This window comes from Maniola jurtina, chromosome 17 (genome assembly GCF_905333055.1).
Source record: "Maniola jurtina chromosome 17, ilManJurt1.1, whole genome shotgun sequence".
Taxonomy (NCBI): domain Eukaryota; kingdom Metazoa; phylum Arthropoda; class Insecta; order Lepidoptera; family Nymphalidae; genus Maniola; species Maniola jurtina.
This window is the reverse complement of record NC_060045.1, coordinates 10,690,605-10,712,119: the sequence shown is the minus strand read 5'-3', so window position 1 is coordinate 10,712,119 and position 21,515 is coordinate 10,690,605. Positions and strand designations below refer to the sequence as shown.

Here is a 21,515-nt window from a genome sequence, read left to right as displayed (position 1 = left end):
TACGCTTGATTAAAATTTTGCTCGACAGTAACGACTTATGAAAGTAGTCAAGGAAGGTAACACTCGTCTGTGAATCACTTTCATTCCAAAAATAGTGCTTGCTTTTCACAATATTCCCTTCAGAATATCATAGCATTTTACTGAAGTTGAATTTTTTCATGTATTATGGAATTGGAAATTACGTAGTTGCTATAATAGTCGACCGTGGAATTGCGCTATATCAAAATTTTACTCTCTCATAAATATAAATTATATGTACCTGACTACCTAAGTCTTGTGAGCGAAAATAGACCTTTTAGTTTTGTAATTAGTAATTAGTAAATGCTGTGAGATCTTAAGAAAGACACTCCACAAAGTGGAGATGCAATTTCATGCATTATAATATTATGGCTATACTTACAAGTAGTTAGTATAGCAATATAACGGAGTATTAGTAGTAGTTCGTATAGTAATTACTATAAAGAATATATGTGCATGAATATGTGAATAATATATGAAAGTAAGAAAGATAGCTGTATCTATAAACAATCCGCTTGTTATGCTATTACTAAGAATTCATTAGAGTATAAATATATTTATTAGAGTGTCATATTTTCACTTTTCACGTTATATCAGCAACAATGCCCTGCAAATGATGTCCCTACAGACAGAATCGATACCATGCCAACAGTTCGGGAACCTTGTCAAAATAACTGCTTATCCAATCACAACAACACTATAGGATCTGTGTATTGCTTAGTAAGCAATCTGAATTTTAAGCCGACAAGGTATGGTTGTAAATCGTATTGAATTTATTGTAAGTTATTGTAATAGACACAAACATGTCACGGACATGATGCAGATATGCATCAGTATTCTACCTTATGACCTATGTACTCTTAGCTTTACTAACATAAGCAGATTGTCTATTGTAAGTCATCTTCAGAATATATTTTGTATTGGATTGGAAGTAAACTCAAGTTTTATTGTGATATTGTTGGTTGTTTGTTATAGCCTGTTCTCAGCCCTGCGTGCGTTTGGAACCTTAAAAGCTACGAAGCTTAAGTTTCAGGTTTACGTAGTTAAATTATCATCATTACATATCTTCTTAAAAATCCAACATGTTGACAATCAAAAAGTTGTACAACAGAACCTACTTTGAATAAATTATTTGACTTTGACTTAAATTAGTGCAATTGACTGAAAAACTCAGTGTCTAAACGAATATGAAACTTCATATTTGTTTAGACACTGATTCAACTGATTGGGGCACCTTTAAAACAAAGTTTTGTGTACATTGTTTCGAAGATCCATAAAAACGTTGTGTTTACAATGCGCAGATCCCGGATCAGATAAAACGGCGTGTTTACCTGCCATCCCTGCAGCAGCAGCGAGCGGTCGACCGTCCGCAGCCACATGACCGCGTCGCCGGGCTGGAAGTCGCGCAGGCGGTGGCAGCGCGCGTGCAGGAACACGCCCAGGCACTTGAGCAGCTCCGACGTGGACGCCTGGATCACCGTCTTGCGCGGCGCGGGCAGCGGCGCCGGCAGCTTCTCCGCGTAGCACACGTTGTTGTTCAACGCGTTGGTCCGCGCGACCTCGGCCGGCGGCGGCAGCGGGGCCGCGGGCGCCCGCGCGTAGATCGCGCCGCCGACGCTCACATTCTTGTTCCTGTCGAGCGGCGCGTTGTCCGCCAGCGGCGCCCGGAACGTCGAGACGCTCTTGCTCTTGCATTCCAACTTCTTCTTGTTGTTGTTGGCGGTGGAGAACCTCTTCCACGAGAGCGCGTTGATGAACAGCGAGTGCTTCTTGAGGTTCTTCTCGAGGGCGGTCTTCTCGGAGATGATCTTGGCGGCGTCGTCGAGCGTGGCGCGGCGCTCGTCGCGCGGCGCGTCGCGGTTCTCGCGGTTCTTGGCGTTGTTGAGGCGCTCGTAGGAGTAGGCGAGCGCGGCGCGGTCGGGCGGCGCGGCGGCGGCGGGCGGGCGCCGCTCGCGCGGGCTGAAGCTCAGCACGGTGCCCATGAGGCCCGCGCGCGTGTGTCCGCTAGGTGCCCGCATGCATCGCGTGTGTGGCGAGCGGCGGCGGCGGCCTGTGTGCGGGCGCGAGCGCGGCGCCGCGCCTGCGCGCCGCGTATCGACCGCGCCGCGCGCAGCAGCTGACGGCCGCCGCCCTGCCGCTCCGCCGCCCGGCGAGCGACGCCGTGTGAGGCAAATCACGGAATTACCGATCGAGATCCGCTCGATTGCAATTAAGCCCCACCTATCACTGTCCGGCCGCTCGGACTTAATTTGACAGCACTCGATCTCTTCCAGTGGCGGTCGCTGAAGACTTCGAGATGATTAACCTGCAGTCGTTACATAATAATGCCGCATCGCCCACGGCTCGGCCGACTGCTTTTCCTATAATCGAATCTCTCGTAATAGTTCTTCTTACCTAGTATTTTTGTCGTCAAAATCCAACCTACATCCGCATCGGCTGACCTGAATACAATTTTCATAAAAAAAATACCGACGTTGTGTGCGACAGGTTCCGCGGTGCCGTTTGGGACCGAAACACTTAAATATAATTACAAAAAGTTAAGAACTCTACTACTTACAATTTGTACTATTCGACTCTAGACGAGGTATCAAAACTTTACAAATAATGGATATTTTATGATAAATTATTATAATTATTTTGCTGGTTCCCATTTCCCAAGTCATTACACCTGAGCGGATACAATATGTCCCATCATATTGTACGTTAACCCTTCAGTTACCTAAACATAAATGTAAGAAACGAGGAGCTTCCACGTCAAAGACTGATATTAAAGTTATAATATTTGAAAAAATATCGGCTCTTCCTCTACAACAGTAGGTACTCTACAACATCCAATAAATTGCAACAACGTGCAACATGCTCGATAAATTAAGTTGTAAAAGCTAAAAGTGCTGCCTAAAAGTAATATTGTTTTTTTACGTAATAATATATCTGGTAGGTTAGGTACCTATCTAATCCGCTATATTCAACTCAACCGCAACTATTTTGTTCAAAATCTATACTATATAAACAGTAAATACCTTCAAAAATAAAAGTTTAAAGATATCGATAACAATCCAGTATTTTTCCCAAAAATGTTAGTAGATAACTCTTCTTTCACTATCATGTAAAAATTCATTAAAAGCATTCATTAAACAAACCATTCTGTCTAAACAAACCATTTTATAATTAAAATTATACTTTTATTTTTTGCTAAAACAGTCCAATAACTCCTAAAATTTCTCTTTGTGATATAAACAAAAAAATTCTTTGTTGGTTAACCTCAGAGAAAAGTTATTCTCTAATTTAAACGTGTTTGAGATATCTAGGTAAAATAGCTTAACAAAAATATAACCAAACACGTGCAGGTTAGATACACGTGCACCGAAAGATTCGTATCCCGTACCATGGTAAATAACTAAGAAGGAAACACATGACAACCTAAAGTGGTAGCGCTGTAAGTCTTATAAGTGGAAATCTTGGGTTCGATTCCCTATAGGGGTAAACCCTAAGAAAAACCGGCCAAGTGCGAGTCAGACTCGCGCACTGAGGGTTCCGTACTCGGGTATTTATTCCAACATTTTGCACGATAAATCAAAAACTATTATACTTAAAAATAAATAAAAATCAGTTTTAGGATGTACATGTAAAGCCCTTTCATACGATACCCCACTTGGTATAGTTATAGTACTTGAAAAATTAAACACATTTTAATTTTTTTTTAATGATGTAACCACAAATTCGCGGTTTTCAGATTTATTCCTGTACTTGTGCTATAAGACCTACCTACCTACCAAATTTCATGATTCTAGGTCAACGGGAAGTACCCTATAGGTTTCTTGACAGACGGACAACAAAGTGATCCCATAAGGGTTCCGTTTGCTTTTGAGGTACGGAGGGAAAAGTGAGGGAATTTTTTGAATTTTCCCTGGTCTGGTCTCGTGGGATCTTCGGCCGTGCCTAGTCACCACCCTACTAAGAAGAAACCGATAAGGGCTTCCATCATTACTTACCACCAGGTGAAATCTCAGCTAGGGGCTAATTTGTAGCTAGTTTTATTATTATTTAGTTGGTACTTTCTCTTGATCGCTACTTGACTTTGTAGTAGGTAGGTACTACTTAAGTAGCCAAGGGAAAGTGGTTAAAATCGCATCAGCACGATTTCATCATTACTCTTTATCTATACTCTAACCACGGAAAGAAGTTAGTAATTTACCCTGTTACGTAATCCCATACAAATGATAGTGGCGAAAATCTCAGTGGACGTTACCCATTTTGAGTCACCAACCAATCACAAACAAAACTATTTGATTCGAAATGAATTTGAAAAATAAACAATTCCTACAGAACTAAGTCACGGACTGGAGCATCACGGGATGCTCCAGTGTCGGGGCGAAACGTGCGTCGAGTGGTGTTGGGATTTGTGTGGTGCTGCGTGGTGGTGGTTCGTGTGGCTTACTTGGTGGCTTTTCCTGCATGTTTTTCAGTGGGAGGGCGGGCAGTGCATGTCGCATGCTGCATGTTGCATCATACAGATTTCTTTGGTTTGGCGGATGTTAGCAAAATAAGCATTTGGTTCCTTGAAGTCACGGGCATCGTCTAGTATATCTAGTCGTTCAATATTTTAGTATGTCACAAATGTTATGTTAATTTAGAATACATATTATTCAGAACAAGCTTCACAGCTGTCTACACTTGGGCGGTTACACCTCGCTTCGTATTACGTTACTCCCTTATTGCCACTGGTTTGCGAATAGGTAGGTGGGTCCTCTGTTTCCTGACTCGTATTTTTCATTGCAAGGATCGTGATCCCTTTTACTTGGATTATGAATATGGGATCCCAGATCCGAGCAACCGCCGAATTACTTGCTGGTTCTTTTCGGTAGGAAAGACATTCCGAATCAGTGGTAGATGCTTTTGACGACTCAAAAGTACTTGTAAAATTCTACTTGAATAAAAACATTTTGAATTTGAATTTCATAGATGAGACAGACCGACAGACAGAATGTTTTCGGTTTAAAGCAGCTAACTTTTCACTAGAAATGACCAAAAGGTTTCCATGACGACCGAAATCCTCCAAAAAGATGGCTTCATTTTTAAACACTTCAAATAAAAGGAGGAGGTTCTCAATTTGACTGTATATAAAATGGTTTTGATTGCGTCCAAATGGTCATTAATGGTCATAGTGCCCAATACACCGTACACTGGCGCTTAACCGTTGAGCAAAATAAGTGCCAGTTCTTGGGTCACCAGACGCGTGGATCAGCTTTTGGGGCACGACTTTTAAAACTAAAACTAAAAAAATGAAAACTAAAAACTGAAAACTGCATACCGAGAACTAAATACTGAATTCTGAATATAATACCTACCAACTGAATACTGAAAACTGAATGCTGAATACTGTAAACTGAAAATGAAGATGAAGAAATATTCTACATTACTTACTACTTATTACATACCTTATATACTTAAAATATTGAGGTTCAGCTAAAAGTTAGCTGTAAAATGTTACTTTATTTAAATGTAGTTACACGTGTGCATACTCATTCGTTGAATATTCCGAACAAGCTTTCACGGTTTACAGTTGAGCGGTCGCGCGTCGCTACGTATTACATTACCCTTACCACCGAATTTTCCCGAAAATGCTGTGAATGTCTTTGCACGTTCTCATGACATCGTGACAAGAAATGCTTTCACCCGAAAAGATGCTGAAATTTAAAAGTATCTATTTAGCAAGATCTCGAAACATCACTTGCTTTAACAGTGAAGGAAAATATCGTGAGAAAACTTGCATGCCCGAGGCTAAGCGTTCTACAAAATGTTCTCGACGGCCTGTAAAGTCTGCCAATCTATACTAATAAATAAAATTTGAAGTGACTATCTGTTTAAACGGGCTAATCTAAGGAATGGCTGAACCTATTTTGATCGGACTTTAATAGAATTGAATACTTAGATTTTTATTCAAATAAACTTTACAAGTGCTTTTGGATTGCTTTCACAGACAAGTAGAGGATTAACCGAGGAGTAACATAGGCTACTTTTTTAACCAACTTTAAAAATGGGGCAGTTGTGTTTTTTACCTATGCACTGATATCCCCGAGATTTTGAACCGATTTGCGTAATTTTATTTTAATCGATAGAGACCCTTTCGACATTGTTCCATAAAAAAATTGGATTCCAACTCCTCAATCCTGATGCTGCAGGGGATCTGGCCAATCCCCGCGGGCGAAGCTGCGGGCATCAGCTAGTGCGCAATAGGGATAATGACTACTAGTCAAATCAGTGACTTTTTATCCAACTCAAAACGCTCGCTTGGTATGGGAGCTTATATGAAATTCACAGATATGACGTCATATACATTTGACGTAATTCAACGTACTTTTTTAGTTAAATCGATAATTTACAAGTGTAAATTAAAAATTTATAACATCCCCGACAAGTGAAGGTTACAGTAACTAGAAAAGAGCTGATAACTTTCAAACGGCTGAACCGATTTTCTTGGATTATAGCTGAGAACACTTTCGGTCAAGCCACCTTTCAAACAAAAAAAAATTAAATTAAAATCGGTTCATTAGTTTAGGCGCTACGGTACCACAGACAGATACACAGATACACAGATACACACGTCAAACTTATAACACCCCTCTTTTTGGGTTGGAACTTAAAACTAACAGTGGATGTGGATTTCACGGAATTTTGGAAGACCCTCTGTTTAATAATTACCAAGAAATAATTTATTTTTGACATAGGCATCATCCCAATTGGAGTTGGACATAGTTCGCCAGCGTGGTAGCGTGGTCGTAACTCTGTTGAAACTTGATCTCGTCTTAGTCTTATCTTGGTGCTATCTCAATAGTGACTTGGTTTGGTCATAACTTGGTCTTGGTCTTGATTTAACTTTGTCATGATTTGGTTGTAACTAGGTCTCGACTTGGTCTCGACTTAGTTGTGATATGATGGTGACTTGGTCTTGTCTCGGTCTTATCTTGGCAGTGAATTGTTGGTGACGTGGCTTATTTCTAATTTAGTATTAAGTTGAATATACTGAGAAGTGAGAATATGTTTTTTACTATGCGAACACTTTTACCAAGCAATTTTTCTAAAATCAACCGCTTGTGACCGTCTTAAGACTTCCTTAAACATATAATGATCACAGAAAATAACAGCTTAAGTTTACACAAAAGTAAATTCTATGGTGTTTAAAATAAAATCAAAATTGAAATGTATAATTTGCTTCTAATCTTATTCTTTAAACTGAAGTTCATAACTACAAAATTACAGCAGAACCTCACACAAAAGTAAATTCTACGCTGTATAAAATAAAATTCAAATTGAAATGTACATATAATTTGCTTATGCGGCTCACGACAGGTGCTTGACCCGCTCGCTTTACCTGCATCCGGGTACAAGAGCTGAAATTTTAAAAAAGCTGATCACAATTTCGGTCAAGGACGCAAAACACGGGTAAGCAATAATGGTAGGTATATTTTTGTATCTAGGGTCACAAAACGTAGGCTATGTCCGTCCCCGGGATATAAGCTAACCCTGTACCAAATTTCGTCAGAATCGGTTAAACTGTTGGGCCGTGAAAAGGTAGCAGACAGACAGACACACTTTCGCGTTTATAATATTAGTATGGATTGAATACGAAAGTGTGTTTGTTAGTTGGTTTGTCCTTCAATCACGCGTAATAGAGCAACGGATCGACGTGACTTTTTGCATGGATACAGTTAAAGACCGAGAGTGAAATAGGTTACTTCTTATTCTGGAAAATCAAACAGTTTTCACGGAATTTAGATCTCTTATGAAGTATGAAAGAGAATAAACAAAGATATTAAATCTATTATAATAAGTCTATGCTGTCAGCTGTTTTCCATAGTCACGTTTTTCATTTACCATATCTCATTTAATACCAGCAGATGAACGTTGACACGCCCTAGTTTTCTTACAGATTGAATACCTACATGTTTGTTATTAAAAAATATAGAAAAGGGTAAAAAATCCAGGTCAAACATAATAAGAATATTTTACAAAATATATATTTTTTTTGCAATAAAATATATTTTTGGACTTATTTCTTGTTTTAAATGTCTTCAAATATGAGGACTTTTCAGGGTTCCATATCTCCTGCAAAAAAGGAACCCTCATAGGAGCACTTCGTATTTTGTCTGTCTGTCGTGTCTGTCAGAGCCGTCAAAGGAATCAAAGCCTATGGGTACCTACTCCGTACTTCCCGTGGACCTAGAATCTTGATATTTGGAAGGTAGCAATGTCTTATAGGTGGTAAGTTAAACACAAGTAAAGGAAAAAATGCGAAAACCGTGAATTTGTCACAAAACGACACAAAAATAAATCAAAAAATGTTACTTCTTGTATGGGTACGGAACCCTTCTTGTGCAAGTCCAACTCGGACTCGACCGATTATTTTCTGTTCTTCAATCGCTGGATCCTGATTATTATTTTTCGGGGTCCAGGGAATATCCATCCTTCCAAACTAATATTATAAATGCGTAATCAAATCGGTATGTTAACTTTTACGACCCATTCATTCAACCGGTTTCAATAAAACTTAGTAGGTATCTAAGATACCTATGTCCTGTACATTGCATGATGCATCCCGGAGACAGACATAAGCTACTTTTTATCCCGGAAAATGAAAGAGTTCCCACGGGAACTTATAAAACAGATAATGCGCACGTAGTCTTGAGTAAATTTCAAACTCGAATCGGGACGAATCATTTCTAACTCCAGCTTTGACTAGACAGCTATTAGCTATAAGTAAGATTGTGAATCATACGTAGCTCCTCAGAGGCTGGCTAGTGGGCTCTGGTTACGTAGTACCTACTAAGTATGTAGGCAGTCGCGACTCGCCTCGAGGCCGTTCTAATGAGTTTATCTGAAGCCTCCCAACCTCGCTCACTAAGCTCACCCCGACATTATGTAGTAGTTTTATGTGCACAATTTTTGGTGTAATCTAACTTAGTATATCAATCGATTGCATTGGCGCCGATTCGGTTGTCTTTCTCCAAACTAAATTTAGAGTGTCTGCATCTTTTTCTTTTTAATGTTACTAATACGTAGACTGCTAAAAACATAACCCTTCGTTTGGCTTTGCCGCAGTCGGGTAAAAAAGGGCGGAACATTAATTTTACATTTAAAAAGACTCTAAATTCTAGTACACGTTACAAAAAACAATAGGCTTGCGACTGGCAGCTAAAATCACTGAATTTTTAACCGACAGCAAAAATAGGATGACCTTTCGCAATCCGGTGCGGTTTTTTACGATTAAGATGTACGATTTTTACGGTTCCGTACCTCAAAAGGAAAAACGAACCCTTATAGGATCCCTTCGTTGTCTGTCTTACCTATCGTATCTGTTAAGAAACCTATAGGGTATATTCTAACTCCCGTTGACGTAATATCTTGACATTGCATGTGGTTGATCTTGTAGCAAAAGTACAAAAGTACTCGTAAGGGAAAAATCTGAAAACCTTGAATGTGTTCACAAAAAATAGTCATTAACTTGCAGTGTTCTACATAAAAGTGGCAGTTATATCTTGTACTAGATGATGCCCGCGACTTCGTCCGCGTGGATTTAGGTTTTTTGAAATCCCGTGGGAACTCTTTGATTTTCCGGGATAAAAAGTAGCCTATGTGCTAATCCTGGATATTATCTATCTCCATTCCAAATTTCAGCCAAATCCGTCCAGTAATTTTTGCGTGAAGGAGTAACAAACATACACACACACACACACACACACACATACAAACTTTCGCCTTTATAATATTAGTGTGATTATGCAGGTATATCTTGATGGTACGGAACTCTTCGAGTGCGAGTCCGACTCGCACTTGACTGGTTTTTTATAACTATTAGGACTTGTAGGTTTCAACGCATCTATCCAAGCCTTTACGATCCACCAAAACTACTTCAGGCGAAATACCAAGCCCCAAATTTCTCAAAAGAGGGTAAAATTCTGGCGCCAATGCCCCCTCATGGTTACCCCTACGTTACAAAGAAGTACCTAAAGTGTCTGCATAAAGGCGTAGCTTGTTCATGGAGGGTAAAAATCGCAGACACTATTACAAGTATTGCAGATAACATCGCGAGCTCACATGCCCCTTGTGTTGCGGTGTGGGGTGACCACAAGAGCAGATTATAATAATAGTTACCCAGAGATACCATATCCCCAAAATTGTTTACGGCTGCTTCCGAAGAGGTTAGAATTGACTGGTCTGAAAATGGAGGATGATCAAGGTTTCCTATACCGCAGGTATTACCTAGTGTTTTATCTATGCCTAATATCTACGCACTTTTCCATACAAAGGTAACACTACACACTAATATTATAAAGCAGAAAGTTTGTGTGTATGTATGTGTGTAATGTGTATGTTTGTTACTCCTTCACGCAAAAACAACTAAACGGATTTGGCTGAAAGGAATGGCGACAGATAATATCCTGGATTAGCTCAAAGGCTACTTTTTATCCCGGAAAATCAAAGAGTTCCCACGGGATTTCGAAAAACCTAAATCCACGCGGGCGAAGTCGCGGGCATCGGCTAGCTGTCGATAATTCTTTTTCCTCTTTTTAAATATACGGACTAGCGCTTGGCTTCTATTATTTGTTATTAGCGTTGATTCTGATGGCTTTCTCTGAACTAAATTTAGAGTAAGTACTTTACTTTTTTTTTAATATAGGACAGGAAAGGACAGAAATTAAATTAAAGACAGTGCTGCTCTTCAAATTCAAACATAAAGGCACTAGTCAGCGTGACAGACTGTGGCCTAAACTATTTTCATTTTGTAAGGAGACCCGTTCTTAGTAGTGGGCCGTCAGTTGATCACGATAATGATAATGATATTTTTTTTTTTCAGATTTAAGTAAGTACCTAGGTACATAAGACTTTTTGAATTACGTTTGCCAAAAAATTGATACACCGCGCATGATATTTCAATTGTAATCCTATAAAGTAGCAACTAGCAAGCAGTAGTAAATATCAAGTGTGATTAGTCCCAGACAGATTACTGGTAAGGGAGAGGGTGCGTAAGGGTTAAACTGTTGTATTCAAATTTCATCCCTATTGCAGTCAGATAAGGTTGAAATTGATATTTTTATTCGTGTTGTGTATTGGTTTGTTGATTTACAAATACAATCACGCGAGCGGTCAATGAACTCAATAAATCGCGGTTAGCGTAATTAAATAACAGCGAAATTGCATAAAAAAGCTAGTTCATAATAATAAAATTTATCATGAGTCTATGAAAAAACTTCATAGAAATTAAAGTTTTTCCATGTGTAGGTACATTTTTAGGGTTCCGTACCTCAAAGGAAAAACGAAACCCTTATAGGATCACTTTGTTGTCTGTTTGTCTGTCTGTCTGTCTCTCCGTCCGTCCGTCGTGTCTGTCAAGAAACCTATAGGGTACTTCCCGTTGACCTAGAATCATGGGCAGGTAGGTAGGTCTTATAGCACAAATACAGGAATAAATCTGAAAACCGCGAATTAGTAGTTACATCATTAAAAAAAATTAAAATGTGTTTCAATTTTCAAAGTCAAAATTTGTCTTTTATTTCTATGATATAACTAAAAACGTAGTGATTATATTCTCTTTGGATATAACAATACCAAGTGGGGTAACATATGAAAGGGCTTTACGTATAGGTACATTCTAAAACAGATTCTTATTTATTTTAATTTTGTATAATAGTTTTTGATTTATCGTGCAAAATGTCGGAAAAAATACCCGAGTACAAAACCCTCAGTGCGCGAGTCTGACTCGCATTTAGCTGGTTTATTTTTTATTTTTTATGGCGGCAATTTTGGAATGTTTAGTACCTATTTGTTGTTATAGCGGCAACAGAAATACATTCTGTATAAGTTTCAGGTCTTTACCTATTATGGATGGTTCACAAGATACAGCCCGCTGAAAGACAGACGGACGAACGAATGGATGGACGGACACCGAAGTCTTAGTAATAGAGTCCTGTTGGCACTTTTCGGGTACGGAACCCTAAAACAAACCTTATACAAACTTTTATTCTGAAACAAAACAAAACACTAACTGGACACAAAGTTCTACGGCATTTCATTATGAGAGTCTTTTCGAGGGTAGAGTTTGACATAAATCAAATGTTACTTTGTAACTTTGTACAATGTAGTTCCGCGTATAAAGGGGACAGAAGCAATTCCAAAGTTATTTTCCTAACATAGAAACCAGGCACCTGCCGTGAGAACATAAATTATACCTACTCAAATATTTACTTCATTATCTGATGTGCCATCGTCATCCCAATTATAGGCACGGCCCCTCTTAGAATAGGAAGGGCTTGGGCTCTTTCTAGGCGGTTGGCTTGTCTAAGCTTTCACTGAGTTTGTTTGGTTAGTATTCAAATGAGAACCAAACCAAACTACGTTTGTATGGAGCACGAGAGCGTGCTAGGAAACCTCTTGGGTACACTTCTTACGCGCTTCTCCATACAAACGTATTACGTCTATTATTCTATTCTTTGTTATTCTAGATCTATAACTAAGCCATATACCTATCGATTTATCTCTACAGTATCTATGCCTTAAACCAATTAATACAGTAAAATTGTATTTATTTTAAAGTTATGGCTCTTGCAAATCTCTATTTTAGTGCTTATTTTGAGACAACTATGCGTAAATAAACTTTATACTAGAAAATTGAAAAACTAACAACTCTATGTCACGCTTTCCTTCTTAAGAGGGCTCTCTCCATCACTCGTTTCATACAATCGTAGTTCCAATTTCATTTGAATATTAAGCAACCAAAGTCCATGAAATTTTGCAGACTTATTCTAGAAACTAATATCTATGTCTGTGGTTTTCCAGATTTCTGTTAAAATATTCGGTTTCAAAGTTACGCGGTCTTAAAAATTTTCATACAAATCTTTGAGCCCCTGTAATTTTAAAACTACATATTTTTAGAAAAATCTAAAACACCACAGACACAGATATTAGTTTCTAGAATATGTCTGCAAAGTTTAATGGACTTTGGTTGCTTAATATTCAAATGAAATTGGAACTACGATTGTATGAAACGAGTGACGGAGAGAGACATTTCAAATGTCTTTAGTTTGTGTTTAAGAATGTGATGAAGTGGGCACTTAAACAAAATCCCTTACTTTTTCTTAATTGAGTCATCATTTTCTCAAGAAATCTTCGTTGTGATAAATGGAAACGGGTCACGACCCTCAGGAATGAAGAATACAATGCAGAGAAACAGAGAGCCTTGAACTGTTATGAATCACTACCCCGTCCCTTGTGAATTGTCCCTTCAATGTAGCCGTTTAGTTACGTAGCTTTAAATATTAAAATCTTATTTGGGTAGTACTGTTGACAAATAAAAGAATCAGTATTTTTAACATATTTTTATTTTTTCAGTAATAAGGCAGTCAATTTTTAATATCGAAACACACAATAGATCAACAATAAAAAGGTGAAGTATCTTTGTCCTGTATGATTTATAAGTTTTGTAGATAGGTACATATACTTGGTCAACTGTAAATATTTGTACTGTAAAGTAAGGTAAGTACCTAGAATTGACTTTCATGAATTTACAGAGACACTTCACTTTTACTTCTTATTCATAAATGCTTTGGAACAACGTATTATTTATAAAAATAATGAACAATAAAGTACCCCTTACCGTAATAAATTTCAACATTTTTTAACTTTAACAAGACTTGAAATTGCAGTCATCAATCTTAAACATAGAAACTTCCCAAACATTTAAGTCTGGAAAAATACTTTATCCGATAGTAATATAAAGCAGATACTATAGTTTCTGAAGAGAAATACTTAAAGTAAGTAAGTACCAGTTCCTAAGCAAAATATCCATAAAATCCTGAAACGTTCAAAGAGCCAGTAAATATCAGTAAAATATATTGTGATCCTGTCACTAATATACAGTTTACTTTTCAATCTACTATTCATTTTAAGCGTTAAGAACGTTACATGATTTATTTTAACCCATCCATCCAGTACCTCTACCTATATTATAAGAAAATCGGCACATTTTTACCGGCCAGTCTCCCTCGTGCCTCCTTCAAGTTACTTGAGACTGGCGTAGTGCATTGTGCTGATTAGGCACTAGAAAAAGCCATAAATTGAGAGAAGAAGGAATAGAGGGACAAATATCACGATACTGTGTTTCTATATTTATTGACCTCTAGCTCTTGCCCGCGATTTTTTCCGCACCCCGAGACTGTCTTCCCCCGTGGATTTTCCAAAACAAAAATCTTTCATATAAACCTTGTCCTAACAATAACAAACACAAGAAAAAAAAATTATACAATTTGGTCCAGTCATTCTCAAGTTATATGACCTGGGGAAATAGGGGTTTATTTTTATATATAAGATTTGAACCCTAAAATGTGGATTAGGTAATATTTTGGAACGGATAAACTAAGCTAATGTTTGAAATGTTAATGTGTATGCAAATTTAATTTGCGTAATACATTCACCCTCGCATTGTTAAGCGTAATAGTACTGGAACAAGCCTTTTGTATCGTAAGTATGACGTTTAGTAATAGCAACTTAGTTAACGTATAGAAGAATACAAATATTAATAACTTCATTGTTAAATTTCTGAGCCGAGAGTCTTCAAGTTAACAATCGTGACAATGGAGTAATTGCGTTAAGGTGGCAAATCCTTATTAAATCACGTTTATTAACTTTATCTCAAGACTTTAACCCTTAGTTGATACATGATCATTCAAAATGCATAGTTTTAATCCCCAATAAAAATTAAAATCAGGACGAATATTCATAAGGTCGATTACGACCTTATGAAGTGTCATTCTAATTTCAACTTTACAACAATTATGTTGATGATGGTTAACAGTATCAAATGCTCAGTACTCCGAAATTAAAGAGTAGTATTATATATGTAATCACAAAATAAAATAAAAAATTTGCAAAACTAAAGAAGGCAGTGACTTTATGTCTACATCTTATGGAAATGAATTCAATTTTCGAAGAACAGTTATAACTATTTCTACTACATCAAAAAAATACCTACAAATAACACATAATCCTTAAAACTATTATCTCACATACTTGAGATTACGCATTTTGCAACGCCATTATGAGAAGTAAAATTATCTTAAAATTATCTTCTACAATATAATGGCACTTGCTTATAAAAATACAGAGAAAATACTCATTCATCTATAACTATAATGTGCGTTAAACGCCTAGTCTTATTTATTTACATAATAAATCCTTTGCCTTTTTCTCATTGATTATTACATCTATTTTTATTTTTATTTCATGACCTTGATATTTGTTACAATCTGTTACACTTTGAATAGACAGTAAGCACACGTCACTACTGATGAAAATAGGTCCAAATGTAGCTCCCTGTGGGACACCACAGACATACATATTATATTTATTATTATTTGTATAAAGTGACGAAATCGTGAACGTGACGTGACGTGAACTCAAGCTAGTTTACTTTTGTTTTTAATTATTTTTTTCAACAATAAATATCAAAAACGGATTGACGATCTATGTCAAAAGCAATGGTTAAGTCAACTGTTCTGTTTTAATTCAATTACAGACATTATACAGGTGGCGATTCAGATAGTAATGCTTCAAATCATAGTACGTATTATTTTCGTCTTATATTTTTACAGCAGTCCTTCTAATAATACAGTATGAGTCACTTGCGTTCCAATAAGAAGTTCATTGTGTAGTCGGTAAACAAGTAACAAGGCCATATAGTTCTCCAAGCTTTGTCAATAAATATCCATTGCACTCAACAACCATTCCATCAATAATTGAATAGTTTTTTGTATAGAATTTAAAATTATTAACCTTTTTTACGGCAAAGGATTGCGTTTCCAACGCAAAACGTTTCAGTCACGCTTTTTTACATCAATAATATGTTTTAATACATATTTTGTATATTTTTTGTCAAACTTATTAGTTAGTCCATTTCTTTTTAAATTGAAATATTTAAATGTCACTTTATCAATTGATAGCCTAAAATCTCCAAAAAATCCGTCATTGTAATTAATTACTATGACTAGAAAACTTTCATTTTCAATTCCATATTAACGATTTCAATCAATTATTTTAGAAAATAATTAAAATACATTGTAAAAATGCTGTATGCGAATATTTTTATTTCTGTTGCGCATATTAAGTGTAAATTACATGACCTCGAGTCATACTTTTTCACTTGGTTTGCGAAAAAGATTGCACTAATTTTAATCTTGTCAATTTAGTTTAATTCAGCAAAAACAATAGTAAAATTTTCTTCCAAAATTTAATTCGAAATCGTACCACTGCAGCAACCCAAATGAACAGAATGTTCCTTTCAACGTGACACCCTTTGCAGGACTTAAAACTACAGTAAGCAGTAACCTATATAGCACCAACCATAAATTAAAAGAAAAAGATGAACGAAGCTTTAACATACAAAAGGTTCATAAATTAAAAGCCACCTCCATCACCAACCTTTGATGCAGTCAGTGTGATCATTGATATTATTGATCGTCAAGAAACTTTAGCTAAAACTAATTATTTTAACATAACTTTCGTAGGCTTTAGCAATTATAGCAGTAACAATGATCACAGTACCTATAGTCACAAGGTCAGTCATATGGAAGGCAAGTGGCTTCGCTTTTCTGGTTTTTTGGCGATTCGTTACCAATCTCTTTCCTCTACCCTATGGCACAAACTAAAACTAATTAGAGATCCATACTGAATGTCTCCTGGGATTCATCGAAGGAGATGGAATTCGAGCGTGGTTTTGGCACAGGTAGCACCTGTGACGGAGAAGTCGGTGGGTTCTTTAACATGGCAGCCGGTAATGCACACTTTGGAGGAGTCTGCGATATCGGCGACTGTCGTAGCGACATCATAAATGACTTTTCGTAGACTATACGAGTTCCTGGAAATGAATAAAAATAATACCTTAATATCTTTGAATTAAAAGGAATTTGCTAAATTATTATGGTTAATAACATACAGCTATGTCTGGCACGTAAACCATTGGGGAAAATATTTGGCTCTAGCAATTAACTAGGTAACGATTAGAGAGTTCAATGTTCATAAACTTCCAATTAATGGGTAAATGTAATAGAAAATAGGAAAATGATAAAACAAAAACGCCAACTATAAAATAAATTGATGTCATTGGTTTGAATACGTCTACAATATGTCTGAATTTTTTGATGGCAAAAATACTAGACTAATTCCTTATCTCATAAATTACCTATATGAGACGATAAAAAAAATCATCATCACATAAATAAAGATTAAATTATCATTCATTTGAATAATATTATGAATACCTAGGTACCTACGTCAATCCAAATTATGGAAAGTTAAAAATAAAAAATTGTAAATAATAATAAATTGACATCCAATAAAAAATTATGCTAGGTTAGTTCGTGAGTGAGTGAGCATAGATTCGACTAGATTTAATTTTATTGGTTCGTTAAAATTTTTTCATTCAGCTCTACCTATAGAAAGGTTTATAGGAATCTATAGTTTTTGATTTGGACCCTTGTACGCCTATTTGAAAAGGAAAGCTTTAATAATGCTTTATGCAAGCTTATTTAATATGTATAATGTATATAATATAACATAATGTCTATTAAGCTTTTTTCATATCAATACTTTCTATCTTTGTAGTAGGTACTCTTCTACTCCCTTTACAACTTCTGGCACTGCCAAGGGTCACTGGTAGAGATCTCTTATAGAGATAAGTGCGTCCCTGTCCACTTTTTCTTTCTTTATCTATTTATTGTTACAACTTTCTGGTACAAATATGTAATCAATATCCTTTTTACAGAAAAGAATGTTAAAAATCCAAATACGCCCGAACGTGTTAGTGAACTGACGATGAATTCTATTACGCAGCGCGTTTCGCTAAGGTTATGCCAAACGACCACGCAGTCGTTATCGTTTCTAATTCTGAACCGCGGGGATTAATAAACTAAATTGCTCCTAATAAACGTACAACAAACACAAGCCGTAGTAACTGGACATACACATTACACACTGCACTGCCGTAGGTTATTAACCTTTGCAACCATGATCCATGCACTCAGTACCTAAGGTGTGGCGGTGTGCATGCCTTTGCCACGGTAATATTATCTATACAGTATTCTAACTCGGCCGTCTCTTTGAAAAAGATACCTACAGTTGCGCGGTACGTAAACATGCGGTAGGGCTGCCTGCCTCCAGCAGTTTAATTACACTTGCCTACTTTGTGTTTCCATCTAGTTTTGTGATTGTAAATATACTTTTTTTATATAAACAAATAAAATACTTTGTGAATTGCATAGGAAATGTTCAATAAAAATGCGTGTTGTTTTTTGATTGGTAGATTTAATTTAAAAACCATGTTTATGATTGAATAACAAATCGGTCTTATACATTTGAGACCGAAAAATAATTGCGCCTCGACTGAGACGTAGGAAATTAAACGAACGTTACGAATTATTAAATTTTAAAGTTTAAAAAATCCGCATTCTAGTATAAAGCTTTTAATTAAAAATTGTTTTGGGAAACATGGACAAGATGGAGAAAAATGAATATCTTTTAATTGGTTATAGATACCTACAGCTACTTTACAATTTATATATTTGGTTTTAAATGAAGTTCGGAATATTTTCTCCATTTTTTCTATATATTCCACAAAATCATCGCTGGGTACAATCAAAAAATTTGCGAATTAATCTTATTGTAGTCCCGGTACCTTAAATACCGACATTCTGAGCTGAAATTGTGGCTTCTTTGATCGGGTTTCACATACAACGAAAAAATCGCGCGGTTATTGTTAGAAAAACAAAACACCGCCCGTTCGTCACTGCGGCACAGTCACGACTGTCTGCGTGTCGAGCGCCTGCCGACATCGAGGTGCGTAGGTATAGCTCGCGTTTCGTCCGTTTGTATGAAGTTGGAATACTGATACATAATATTACCGTGCCTTTGCTAACCTATTTCTTTTTTTTGTTATCGCTACCTTGCCGCATCTTGTTATGTAACTTTCAAGATTGATCGATAATAATCTTGTTATGTTTTTTACCTGTTATCTTGTATAATAATATGTATAATAAGTTGTGTTGGGTAGGTTCGCAATTATTATTTATTTCAAAAAATAAATCTTATCATATAATCTTATAATTTTATAAAATAATAAATATACCTAGGTGCAAAGAGGTTTTATGTCAGTAGTTTAATAGTTTTAGCTTTGTGTAACTTAATTGAAAAAAAATGTTACCAGTTATTTTCCTAAAATTGTTTTGTAAAACCAATTAAAAAAAAAAAAAACTAAAATTGTTCTAAAAATGACCAGATTATTTTTAAATTTTAAGTACCAATTTGGGTATTATTTTATTACTTATTTATTGTTATTACCTTAAACTTTAGCGATGCTTGAAAAAGTTTTGTTAACCACGTGTTAACAAATTCAAAATAAATAATGGCATAATGTTGACACGGAAACAATATTTTCCTTGATAAGCATAACAAATAGGTAACCTACGGTATGTATCACGTAAAAAAGAATCTTAAGTTCACGTGATAAAGATGAAATTTGCGAAATTACCTCCAGGTGTGGTAGAGTAGATAGTGCCTCCAGGTGTACTGGAGTATACATCAGGCATTTGCGCCGGATCTGTGATGAGGACTCTCCTCGAAGGTATCGCCTGACTGTTGGTCGCTTGTCTTGCGATCGGAGATGCAGACATTTTGAACTTTATCTCCTTTACTCTGGGTACAATTTACTTTATCACTATCACTCACACAGCTGGCTGATGGTCGAGGACTGAGCCGAGGCACGCCGGTTTCTAAAATAAATACTCTACCGGCTCAACACACACACACACTCGTATCAGTGTAAACATGGTCTCACGTGTTAAAGTGTATACCACCAAAACATTCATAGAATAATAATGTAGATGTGTAAAGTTTCAAGTAGTTCTTGCATATGAAGTGATGACCTCAGGGAGACTTTAGAGAATTGTAAGACTTTATCATGTTATGAATACTGTTAGAATACAGTCTACTTACGACTTCATTAGTTGAATGAGTTGGGGGGTGAATTAATGAAATCCGGAAAATCGTGGATTCAAATACCATCGGTTTTTCTATTGCAGCTACCTTTTTTAGCATGACTTATTTCAGACGTTATGAGGCTCTACAGACAGGCAGATGGAAGGCAAAATAAATTCATCCAAGTATATTTGCAGAGAAAGGGGGAATATGGTTAACGGTAACGTCACATATTATAATCAAGCTGTTAAACCTTTAAGATGCCACCAAACTGACCACCAACAACTACTTAGTGCCAAATAAACAAACTTAAAAAAATAAACATTCTCGGTTGGAATTTTGCGACATAATCCATACTACCTAATATTATAATTATTATGCGATAAGTGCGTATGTCTCTCTGTCTGTTTGTCTATTAACTACTCAATGCCCATCCTTTTTCACAGATTTTGATGAGGTGCAAAGATAGCTTGCATCCCAGGGAAAATTGAAGTGCTCCCACGAGATTTCTAAAAATCTAATTCCACGTGGATAAAATCGTGGACATCATCTACTTGGTACAGCTTGCATCCCGTATATAAGCCTCTATTTATATGCCTAGATATCGGTATTTATAAACGGATATAGGCTGCTTTTCATCCCGGAAAATCAAAAGGATCCCGTAGGATTTTTAAAAACCCTAATTTCCCGCGGACGGAGTAGCGAGCATCATTTAGTCTAGTTATGTTATAAAGTCCTTTGTTAGAACACTAACTAGATTTGTGAGACCGGTAGAGCGACATTGTTTTCCTGAATCCAGAATGACATTTGGAACAATAAAACAAATTCCATAGAACAAATTTAGAACACCACAGTAAATTAATTTAGCAGTTTATTTTATGTGATGAACAATGTGGTGAATAATAAGTACCTAACCTATACGTTATCTTATACTATATAACATTTTTTTTATAAGAATATTAGCCATACTAATCATGACTAATACTCCCCTTTCCCCTCCAATGGGGATGATGTCTAGGTCAAAAATAAATTATTTCTTAGTAATTATGAAATAGAGAGTCTTCCAAAATTCGCTGTTAGTTTTAGGTTTGATAACCATTTTAAATTATCATTTAACTAAAAAAGGGCGTGATGTTACGTCAAATGTTATGACGTCACATCTGTGTATTTCATACAAGCTCCCATACTAAGCGAGTGTTTTGACGTTTGATAAAAAGTCGCTGATTTGACTAGTAGTCATCATCCCTATTAAGCGAAAGCTTGTGCCAGGAGTGGATACGACAATAGTGCAACGGGTGGTGTTTGAACCGCCGACCTTTCGGAACTCAGTCCGCTCCTCAACCGTTGAGCTATCGAGGCACTGATATAACATTATCGGTTATATTACTAGGTTACGTCATGTAGGTACTTACCTATTCATGCCTTAATATTACAATCACAATAAACTTGATCTTTGACAGCACATACGTTATCTGACA

The 21,515-nt window shown here is 36.6% G+C and overlaps 2 protein-coding genes and 1 long non-coding RNA gene across 4 annotated transcripts in view; all 3 read right to left on the bottom strand.

The window, feature by feature from the left end:
• LOC123873525 (cyclin-dependent kinase 5 activator 1) overlaps positions 1-2,057 on the bottom strand; it is a 20,974-nt gene extending 18,917 nt beyond the window's left edge. Inside the window, exon 1 of the mRNA XM_045918383.1 lies at positions 1,350-2,057. Coding sequence (XP_045774339.1) covers positions 1,350-2,036 — 687 coding nt within the window. The 5' untranslated portion in view covers positions 2,037-2,057. The remainder of the gene's footprint in view (positions 1-1,349) is intronic.
• LOC123873532 (eukaryotic translation initiation factor 4E-binding protein) overlaps positions 1-19,834 on the bottom strand; it is a 23,269-nt gene extending 3,435 nt beyond the window's left edge. Inside the window, exons 1-2 of one of the 2 annotated variants that reach the window (XR_006797701.1) lie at positions 19,592-19,834; positions 16,359-16,924 (exon numbers count right to left, since the gene is read on the bottom strand). Coding sequence is in view for 1 of the 2 variants with exons in the window: in XM_045918395.1 (XP_045774351.1) it covers positions 16,722-16,924; positions 19,592-19,733 (345 nt within the window). In the remaining variant the exon portion in view is untranslated. Of the gene's footprint in view, positions 1-13,376; positions 16,925-19,591 lie in introns of those variants that run through there. The other variant, XM_045918395.1, reaches the window with a different exon arrangement.
• Positions 5,197-21,515, bottom strand: LOC123873534. The gene is made up of 3 exons (XR_006797702.1): positions 21,505-21,515; positions 10,202-10,203; positions 5,197-5,292 (listed from the first exon to the last, which is right to left on the bottom strand). It is a non-coding gene; the product is annotated as an uncharacterized LOC123873534 (long non-coding RNA).